This window comes from Orycteropus afer, unplaced genomic scaffold (genome assembly GCF_000298275.1).
Source record: "Orycteropus afer afer isolate SDZICR_OR568_19922 unplaced genomic scaffold, OryAfe1.0 scaffold01988, whole genome shotgun sequence".
Classification (NCBI taxonomy): Eukaryota; Metazoa; Chordata; class Mammalia; order Tubulidentata; family Orycteropodidae; genus Orycteropus; species Orycteropus afer.
This window is the reverse complement of record NW_006923575.1, coordinates 19,474-30,581: the sequence shown is the minus strand read 5'-3', so window position 1 is coordinate 30,581 and position 11,108 is coordinate 19,474. Positions and strand designations below refer to the sequence as shown.

The 11,108-nt window shown below is 34.8% G+C and overlaps 1 protein-coding gene across 1 annotated transcript; it reads right to left on the bottom strand.

Annotated features, from left to right (window-relative positions):
• Positions 1-1,891: 1,891 nt before the first annotated feature.
• On the bottom strand, positions 1,892-5,297 carry LOC103213393 (olfactory receptor 4F6-like). The gene is given in 2 exon segments (XM_007959192.2): positions 1,892-2,833; positions 5,289-5,297. A coding segment is annotated over 1 exon segment (939 nt). The 5' UTR covers positions 2,831-2,833; positions 5,289-5,297.
• Between the last annotated feature and the right edge of the window lie 5,811 nt (positions 5,298-11,108).

Here is an 11,108-nt window from a genome sequence, read left to right as displayed (position 1 = left end):
AAATACTTCAGAACGTAATAATCAACAATTTATTTTGAACATTATAAAATGGTAAGTTACAATAGTTTTTCTTTTACATTGATTAATTCAGAGCATTTTTCAAACTAACAAAGGCAATGAACATAAACTTAAATCAGTATATAGCATAGGTTACTTTGTTTCAGAGGAAGAAATAGTGACAGTTAATTTATTTTATATTAGGAAGTTTCCCAATCCGTGTTTTTTGTTTGTTTTTGTTTGTTTGTTTGTTCATTTTTTGTTAGGAGCCATCAAGTTTATTCTGATCCATAACAACCCAAAGTTCAATGGAACAGAATGCTGATCACTACTGTGCTGTTTTCATAATTGTTTCTATGTTATAGCCCAAGGTTGCAGGCACTGTGTCAATCTATCTTATTAAGGATCTTCGTTTTTGTAGACCCTCTACTTTACTAGGCATGATGTACTTCTCTAGGGCCTGTTCCCTCCAGATAACATGTCCAAAGTACTTGAGCTGAAATTGCCCCATCCCAGCTTTTAAGGAGCATTCTGGCTGTAATTCCTCCAAGACAGATGTGTTCATTCTTCTGCCAGCCCATGATATATTTAATATTCTTCACTAAAACTGTAATTCAAATATATCAGTTCTTTTTCAGTCTTCTATATTCATTGTCATGCTTTTGCATGCATACGAGGTGATGTAAAATGTCATGGCTCAGGGGCAGGAACACTTTAGTCCTCAAAAATGACATCATAGCTTTCTAACAGGACTTTTAGAGCAGATTTGCTCAATATAGTAAGTAGTTTGAATTCTTGACAGGTGCTTCTGTGGGTGTTGATTCTCGATCCAAGTAAAATGATATAATTGACAACTTCAATAAATAGGGGGAAATAACAGAACCATTAGTGGTTTGATCCAGATTTTTTGAAGCTTTACAACATCATCGATGGACTAAGAATAATACAGGCCATGCACAGAAAATAATGTGGATTCTCAATATCTGAAAGTCATAAAGTGTATAACTCAGAAGGAAGGTTGGACAATGAGAAACCACCTTGGAAACCCAAGGAGGAGTAGCTATGTGTTGCAATCAACTCAATGGCAGTGAGTTCTGTTTTTTTTTTTTTTTTTTTTGAAAGTACATAAATATAGCCCAGTAAATGAAATATAAAATGTGTAATAAGCAAATTATTACTTTGGATAAAGCAATCAGAGATATTACCCTCTTAAATTTAGAACAGGTACCATATTTGATTCAATAATCATCAACACTTGGACAATCTGTCAGATAAGTTCCAATTCTGTATAATTGTATAAGAATTTTTTTTGAACCTTCTAAATGGTGGCACTCTCCTGACCGGCAAAAGTCCACAGCTCAGCCCACCTTTCTCTTCACCTTCTCCGTTTGTTCCCCAGGCACTGTGCACAGTCCTATGTGCATTCGCTGGCTAGCAGGGTGATTTTTAGGTTAATTCTTGGGTCCTACCACCACTCGGGAATCTCCAAGCTGTCTGTACCGTCAGGATCGCTCAGGATCGCTGCCAGACCACAGCTCCAATCCATCTCTTGCTCAAGTGAAAATTGAAGAAGCAAAGAGAGAATTGGATACCATGAAGCTGAACTTACACAGAAAGTGGAGATGATGGAGCTGTGACCACAGCCAGAGAAACGTCATTTTCCGTAACAGAGTACATTGAATAGGACTTCTATGTTTTTCCTCTTGCCATTCCTTAGTACTTAATTTCTGTTCTTAGATGAGATAATGATGTCATTGATAGAATACTGGTTTTTGCTTATATTTCTGTGCTCCCATAGTGTTCATATTAAAAGCATTTCTTCTTTAAAAAAAAAAAAGAATTTGTGTTACCCAAAGTTATATGAAAATACACAAAGTGATTTTACTCTCTTTTATCAGGTGATTTTCCTCAAATTCCATAATTGACTACTCAGTCTTCTCATTGCAGTCTTCATGGCCTTATTCCTCAATGTGTAAATAGTAGGATTCAAGATAGGTGTAATCAAGAAGTCTGAAGTGCTAAGAAACTTATCCACTGGAACTGTGGGTAATGGCCACACATAGATAACAATACATGGTCCAAAGAACAAAACCACCACAGTGATGTGAGCTGACAGAGTAGAGAGGGCTTTAGACAAGCCATTTGGTGAGCTTTTCCATACAGTGACCAGGATAAAGATGTACGAGGAAATCAGTAAGAAGACAGTTCCCATGGAAATGAATCCACTGTTAGCAGTAACCATGAACTCAAGTCTGTAGGTGTCTGTGCAGGCAAGTTTGATGAATCGAGGTAGGTCACAGTGAAAGCTATCTATCTCATTAGGGCCACAAAAAGGCAAATGGGCAACAAAAGCTAGCTGGGCCACTGAGTGAATGAGACCAATAATCCAAACACCAACCAGAAGCCAAATGCACATCTGTGGACTCATGATGGTCAGGTAGTGAAGGGGCTTACATATGGCTACATATCAGTCCCAGGCCATGGCTACGAGCAACACCATTTCAGATCCACCCAGGACATGAAGTGCAAAAATCTGGATGACACACCCCTGGAATGATATGGTATTTTTCCCAGAATATAGGTCAGAAATCATCTTAGGAACTGTTACAGTAGAAAGACACAAGTCAATAAATGAGAGGTTGGCTAGCAGGAAGTACATAGCAGAATGCAAATGAGAGTCAAAAGTCACTGTAGACACAACAAGGAGGTTTCCCAGAAAAATTGTTACATAAAAAACTGTAGAAAAACTAAGGAGGAAATGCTGCATTGGTCTAGAGGGAGAAAGTCCCAGGAACACAAATTCAGATATCTCAGTGTAATTAGCTTCATACATTGACTTTGTTGTTGCCTAAAAGATCAAAAACAAAGAAATGACAAAAGGAATTTATCAGAAATCAACAATGATTGAAATAGATTTAATTGTTTTAAAATTCTGGGACTAAAAGAAATCTTCACTAACTACAAAGTATGTTTAAAACATTCATGAATTTGTTTATTTGTTCAACTAATGTTCCTAGTGAACATTTACTATACGTCACATGCTACGCGAAGATCTAAGGTAAAACACAAACCATGACTAAATGGGGTTTACAGTATAATGGTGAATCTAAACATGAAGTAGTCAGAAATAGGGATCAAATTAAAATTGACTTCAAGGAACAAAACCAAGAACTTTGAGAACAGTGTCACTTACCAAAGAGGTGGTGCTCTGGACTATGAAACATATGTGCTATTATCAAAATGTAAGTAAAGTAGTAAGGCTGAGGAAATACCTGTGGAAAAGCCTTGAGATAGGAAACCAATGGGGCAAGAGGATGAATGTTTGAGATTAGGCTGGAATGATAGGGAGACAGTAGACATGACAATGTCTCATAACCATAATAAGAACTTTGGTTTTTATTTTAAGAATAACAGAAAGACACTGAAGGATTTTAAGAAATAATGTAATCATATTTCTGTTTCAAACTATCAGTATAGCTTCAATGTAAAGTATGGAATGAAAGAGCTAGAGTGAAGTTTACAGTGATCTATTCATAGACTCCTGAAGAACCAAATCACATCTATGTGGACTGCATAAATTATTCAACCAACAGTGTTGCCACAACAGATAAAACTTGGAAAAATAATGTACGTTTCAAATGGACACTTAACTGTCAGAAAAAGAAACAGATCAAAAGAAAGCATAGGACTATTTAGGCAAACATTCAGTGGAAACATTCACTTTAAGTGTCTCCCCATAGTTCTAAAAACTGGAGAAAAATGTGAACACTATACAGAATAACAAAACTTACATATTCTATATGCACATATATACACACATATGCCTAAGTAAATGAAGATACAACATAAACAAGCATTCTTAAAATAAAAGTAAAAAAAAAAAAAAAACCTGTAGAAAATTGTTAAAAATATCAGGCAAATGATTAATATGTATAAAACAAAATTAATTCTCACAAATAGATAAGTAAAAAATGTGGTTAACAATATAAAAATGAGCATAACAGATAAAGATTCTTGACAAAGGAAATTCAAATAATCAATAATCATATCAAAAGTAAAACTCTCATTAGTAACCAAATAAATGTAAATAAGACAACATGCATGCTACTTTAAGATGAGTAAATTATCAAAGTTTTTTTTTTTTTTAATTTAATGATTTATCATAGATAAGACTATGAAGACATAGATACTCTCATTTATTGATAATGAGAATCAAAATCGATACAACTTCTCCAGAAGGCACATTTAAAATATATATCAAAGTATAAATTTTTCCTTAATTATGTCAGAATTCCATTTCAAAGAAATTTCCATAAAAGAATAACAATGATAGGCTAAAATATTTAGCTATAGGAGCACCAATATCATCATTATTCATGTAAAGAAGAAATAAAAATAATCTTAATGCTCACAATAGGTGATTATATTATTCATACTACTTCTTATTTCCAAATAGGGAAGATAATCATATATGTAGAAACAATAATCTATTGATAGTATACAAAGATGTTCATGATGCATGTTTCACTAAAAAAAAGTAGATTATAAAATAAAATGCATAGGACAACCATTTCAGAATATTGAATGCCAGGAAAAAATTAGAAAAATTCTTATCTCTAATGATTATCAATAAATTGTTAATGCCTAGGTTCATAAGTTGTTATTGTTGTTAGTTGTTATAGAGTCAGTGCCAACTCACGGTACAACAAAACAAAACACCACACAATTCTAAGCCATCCACACAATTGTTGCTTTGTTTGAGCCCATTGTTGTAGACATTGTGTCAATCCATCTCATATTTTAAGTGCCTTTCAACCTGAGAGGCTCATCTTCTAGCACTATATCAGACAACGTTTCACTGCTATTCATAAGGTTTTACCCGACCAATTTTCTCAGAAGTGGATATCCAAGTCCTTCTTCTCAGTCTGTCTTAGTCTGGAAACTCCCTGACACCTGTCCATTATGCTGGGATTTGAAATCCCAGTGTCATAGTTCCCAGGATCCCAGAAACATGAAAGCTATCACAGTATAACACACTGTCAGATGAGTTGTGGTGTGTGAGGTTAAACCATATGAAATTGGTTCATTTTGATCAAAACATGGTCAAATACCAGTTTTACAAAGTTCAATCTCATATGTTAAGTTATAATTTCTGACACAATTTCCTATTTTCCCTTTAGCAACAATTTTCATTCTCTTTCCATACCTGAATTGAACGTCATTGGTTCCTCACTTGTACCGCACATGAAGCTTTCCTCCACACCATCAATTAAAAAAAAAAAACTCACTGCCTCATTGAGTTGATTCTGACTCATAGTGACCTCCTTTTGGGTTTCTGAGGTGGTAAACCTTTACAGAAGTAGATCGCCCAATCTTCCTTCCACAGAGTGGCTCATGGGTTTGAACCACCAACCTTCTGGTCAGCAGTCAAATGTCTGAGGCACTATGCCACTAGAGCTCCTTCCTCCACACCCTGCACAACTGAAAACCATTCTTCCTCATGTTTTCACCTGACACTAGGCCACTGTGCACCATGTCTAGACTCCAGCTTCCATTCAATCTTGTACAGCTTCAGCAGGAGAGTAGAACATGTGGATGGGAGAACCATGGACCTGACAGAGTTAAGAATAGACTTGTGGGCAGCTAAGCCAAGCAGAAATTGACATCTTGAGATTAATGACATGGAGCAGGCATTGAAGACAAAGGAAGTCATGAAAGAATAAGATTAGAAGTCCCCACAAGGGCACTGAAGGATAATTTTATAGCCAATGATTGGGAAAATTAGAGAAGTTATGAGCCAGCAAGAATAGGACAGCCACTGAAGTGGGTGCCAACAGATGTGACATTGCAAGCCAAACATAGCCAAGTCTCTCTCTGAAAGGATTTGACCAAGCTGTGTATAGATTTTAAAAGACAAATATTATGAAACACAAAAATGTACATTCATTGGGCTCCCAACTGTAAAAATAAACAAGAATATTTTAAAGAACAAAAGAAAAGTCAATTGGAAAAAAAATTACTGATAGTTATTTTCTAAGTGGTAGAAAAATAGATGATTTTTCTTTTTTCTCTTTTATTATTTTCCAGTTGTTGGAAATTAATTTCTTAATAAATAAACAGTATTCATATTCAACAGGAGATGAAACCATACTGCCAACAAGCAATCAAATGGGGTATTATAGTTGATAAAAATATCAATACATTACCTCCACAAGGAGGAGATCTAATAAAAAAAAAATGGGAACACATGTACACGTAACTTACAAGGGCAACAACAGGTAAAAACAGTCAATAAAAAAAGTAATTATTATCAATTCACAAGTCATTAATGGGAGCTTTGGTAATGTAGTGGCTAAGGCACTTGACTGCTAACCAGAAGGCTGGTGGTTCAAACCCAGCAGCCACTCCTCAGAAGGAAGACTGGACAATCTACTTCCGTAGTGATACTGCCTTGGAAACCCAAGGAGGGGTCGCTATGAGTCACGTCCGACTTGACAGCACATAGCAACAACAACAACAGTCATTAATAGCTTGGGTTTTTTGTTTGTTTGTTTGTTTGTTTATCCAATTAATAAGCAAAAGGAAAAATAGAAGGCAAAAGAGAGAAACACAAAGAGAATTCCCAGGATCTTCACTGTTAAAATATAACAATTAGTCTTATACACTTTGGACACACATTGACTATTTTTTCAAAAAATCTAAAATGTTCAAGTAAATCTGTTTCTAAAAATACGATCACAGCAAAAATGTTTGTGTATAAATATATGTTGTTGTTGTTGTTGTTATGTGCCATCAAGTCATATATACACACACATAAATATACCTACACATATACACACATCCACATACATATAATGTTATTGACATTTCAATCAATAAAGAAGTATTATTGGCATTATACTACAAATAAACACTGTGCTGCTAACCAAAAGTTTGGTGGTTCAAGCCCACCAGCAACTCCTCAGGACAAAGGATGCAGCAGTTGGCTTTCACAAAGATTTACAAACTTGGAAACCCTGTAGGGCAATTCTACTCTGTTCTATAGGGTCACTATGAGTCATAATTCAAAGGCACAGCAATCGGTCTGCTTCGTTTGTATGCAACGGAATACAATGCAGTATTAAAATAAACTAGATACACATATACAAATCTGTAACAATTTCCAAATTTAGAGAAAAGCAAAAAAGTGCACAATAAATTAAATAACATGAAACACAGTATGTATGTGTTTGAATTTTAAAACCTCCAAAAAATTGTAGAGGACAATCACATGTGGTCTGCACTTTCTAAGGTCTATGATCCTGTATTAGTAAAAGGTATCAAACAACTTTGTATTACTTTTGACTTAGAAAAAACGACTTTTAAAAATGCAATGTAAGAACTTCAAACACAAAGTTTAGCAAATTCAGAATATAGTGATTTCAAAACCACTTAAAACCTTTGAAAAATTAAAATAATGTTTCCAATATGTGTGAACAACTATTTTCTCATAAAAAAGTATAAAGGCCACTTTTAGAAAATGTTTGCAGTGAGAAAAACTCCCTGAGGAAAAACTTCATATTTGTTAGCAGTCTTTTGCTAGTTTCTTTAAAGTATCTCTTTTGTTTAGTTGATTGTTACAAGGAAGGAAGGAGATGACAGAAAGAGAAAGAGAACCAGAAAAGAAAGGAATCGACATAAAGAAAGAAAAGAAATAGGAGAGAAGAGGAATGGAAACAAGCAAGAAGAATATCATAAAGGTCAAGAAGGATGCAATTAGAACAGTATACAGAGCTTCCTCCTGCCGTCAGAACCCCTCAGCATGGCAGATAAAACTCTTTGGGATGTGTCTACTGTCCAGCTTCCTAACCTATCTTCTTGCCTCTTGCCCATAAAGTCCACTCAAAACCTCATGAACTATAGTCACACCTTGTTCTTACATGACTGCTCATGTTTACTCTGCTTTTATTCTCCATGAAAGGATCCCTAAACTTTTTTTGTTTTATTGATCATGTCCATTCTAAAATTCCTATCCCATGCATCAATTCATCACTCTTCCGGTCTGTATTAAATTTTCCCTCTTCTTATTTGCATACCACACTTGCAGATTTTCAGAGTACTTAGTTCTTTACATTTAAATTAACAATAACAAGTCTCTCTGCCTCCTCTGCTACTTCTATGAGCTTCTAGAGATCAAGGACAGCCACTTATTTATAAATCCTGGACCAGAACAAATGTTGTGAGTTTGAAAGGGATATCAGGGTGGTTAGATCAATCCAAGTATGACTACATATATAATGGGATGGATAGTTGATTATAATGATTTCTTCATAGAGATTGATTTATTCTGTATCTCTATACTATTAAAAACTAAAATCCATAGAATTATTTAAAAATAAATAAATAAAAATCCACACTAGAATTTCTGGCAGGTCTGAGGCTGTCGACACAAAATCAGTTTCCAAGGTCCATTTCAATTGTCCCTACTGAAATGCAATGCAATCTAGATTCAGAAATTTCCTATGAATCAGTTACATTCTAGGCACATGGAGCAAGACATACACTCTGAAATTAAAGTTCTAACATTTTCTGTAGAAAGGCTGCACCTGCAGCTGTTCAATAAGTACTTATTGAATTGGAAAATAGAAATGGAGAAAAAAGAAAGGAAGAGGAGACAGTCGAGAGAGGTATAGAAAGAGAGTGTGGTGTTGATTTTACAGTGTTCCAGCATACGTACTATGCATTACCTGCATAAGGAAAATAGCTGATAATTTGAGCAGGCTGCTGACTTTAATTATAACGTCTCCACTTACCTGGACAAATAAAAAGGACCCCAGAAATCAGTATTTCCAACTATTACTACATAATCACAAGTATGTTTTCCTCTTTGGTAAGAGAATGTTGGTGCTTCTTACAACTTCCACTCTAAAAATAAATAAATAAATAAATAATCCTGACAACAGCTCCAGGTGACCACTTGATGTCTCCTGGCCTGAGTTCCCAGCCATTCATCATGGGAATCCTGCCATTTGATTCCCATGACTTTTAGTTCTGAAAAAAATACTGAATATTTATTTGTTGCTGTTGTTATAAAACAAATGGAGCTACATTACAAAGTATAACAGGAAAATATCTTCCAAGGACATCAACATCTCCTAACATTTCAATGTCTGTTTATTAACTGAATATCATTTAGACTATTAACAATGAACAAGGAATAACTATTAACCACCTCATTAAGTAGTCACAATTTAAAATTCTATTGGAAACATAATAATGTAATAGTCTAATTCACACTGAACCTGCTTTATTTCAATTATATAATTAAGATACCCATTTTAGAGATGTTGTTGTTGTTGTTGTTATTTGCCATCGAGTTGGCCCTGACTCGTAGCAACCCCTCCTTGGGTTTCCGAGGCAGTATCACTACGGAAGTAGGAATGCCCAACCTTCCTTCCGAGGAGTGGCTGGTGGGTTTGAACTGCCAGCCTTCTGGTTAGCAATCAAGTGCCTTAGGCACTATGCTACCAGAGCTCCTATTTTAGAGATAGTAACATTAAATAGCCACCAAAAATATTATATTGTCAAAGTTCACTATATTAAGTGTTAGAGTCAATATTAAAAAAAAAAAAAAAAATGTCATGTTTCAAAACTCATGGATTTAACCCACATCCTGTACTGGCTTCTGTTCATATCATTCTGTGACATATAAATGGAGTTCAAAGGTCTATATAGTTTTAAACTTTATAAATAATGATATTTTTATTAATACTGTCTCATTTCTTTTTTAAAACAAAGCCATGAAGTGGAAATGAAATTTTCTTCCATTTTAATAGATGTATAAATGAGGTTGTGACTCATCTGCAATCCGTGACAGAACAGGGACTAGAATTCACATTCTCTGGGTTCAGTCTAAAGACCTTCTCATTCGATGACATACTGAATGCCTGCAGTGCTGCTGAAAAAAACAATATATATACACACACATAAAAGAACAAACCCCACACATCCTTACTTACAAGCTTTCACACTATAATTAGAACTCCTTTTCAATCTATTTTTTTTTAACAAACTTGATTTAATTAAATTGCTATTCAGTTCTACATAAGACCTTGTATGTTTGATCAATTTAAGAATGCAGCAGTGTGTAAATATCTTCAATTTTTTTCATTTTGGCATTACTGGTTGGTGAATAGATTTCAATAGTCATATTAACCAGTCTTCCTTGTAGGCTTAGGGATATTATTCTATCACTGGCAGCATTGCAACTACAAGACAGATCTTGAAAATTTCTTTTTGATGATGAATGTAACACCACTCCTCTTAAATTTATTATTCCTGTAAGTAGACCATATGTTTGTCCAAAGCTAAATGGCCAATATCCACACATTTCAGCTCATTAATTACTAGGATATTGATCTTCAAGCATTCCATTTCATGTTGGACAGTTTCCAAGTTTCTTGATTCATACACTGTACATTCCACATTCCAATTACTAATAGATGTTTTGAGCCATGCTGCATCAGAACAGAAGGTCCCAAAAGGGTATTCCATCAATGTCATTAAGATTGATTTTACTTTGAAAAGGCAGTTCTTCCCCAGTTATATTTTGTGTACCTTCCATCCTGAGGGACTCATCTCCCAGTATTATATCACACAGAGTTCTGCTATTATTCATATGATGTTCACTGGCTAATCTTCTTCAGAGGTAGATCATCAGTTTACCTTCTTAGTCTGTCTTACTCTGGAAGCTCTGCAGATATCTGTCAAGCACAGGCCTTGTTGGTATTTGAAATACTGGTAGTATAGCATCACAGTCACACACATGTCACCACAGTATTATAAAGTGACAGATGGATAGATCTTGAAATGTACAGCTTTCAATATGGATTGCACCTCAACATAAAGAAAACAAAAAGTTTTGTAACTAGACCAAAAAGCAAGAGCATGATCAATGGAGAAAATGTTGAAGTTGTTAAGATTCATTCTACTTGGATCAGCAATCAATGCCTATAGAAGTAGCAGTCACAGAATCAAATGTGTATTGCATTAATTAAATCTACCCCAAAAGACCTTCTTGCTATCTTAAAATGCAAATATGTCATTTGAAGACTAACATGCATCTTATTGAA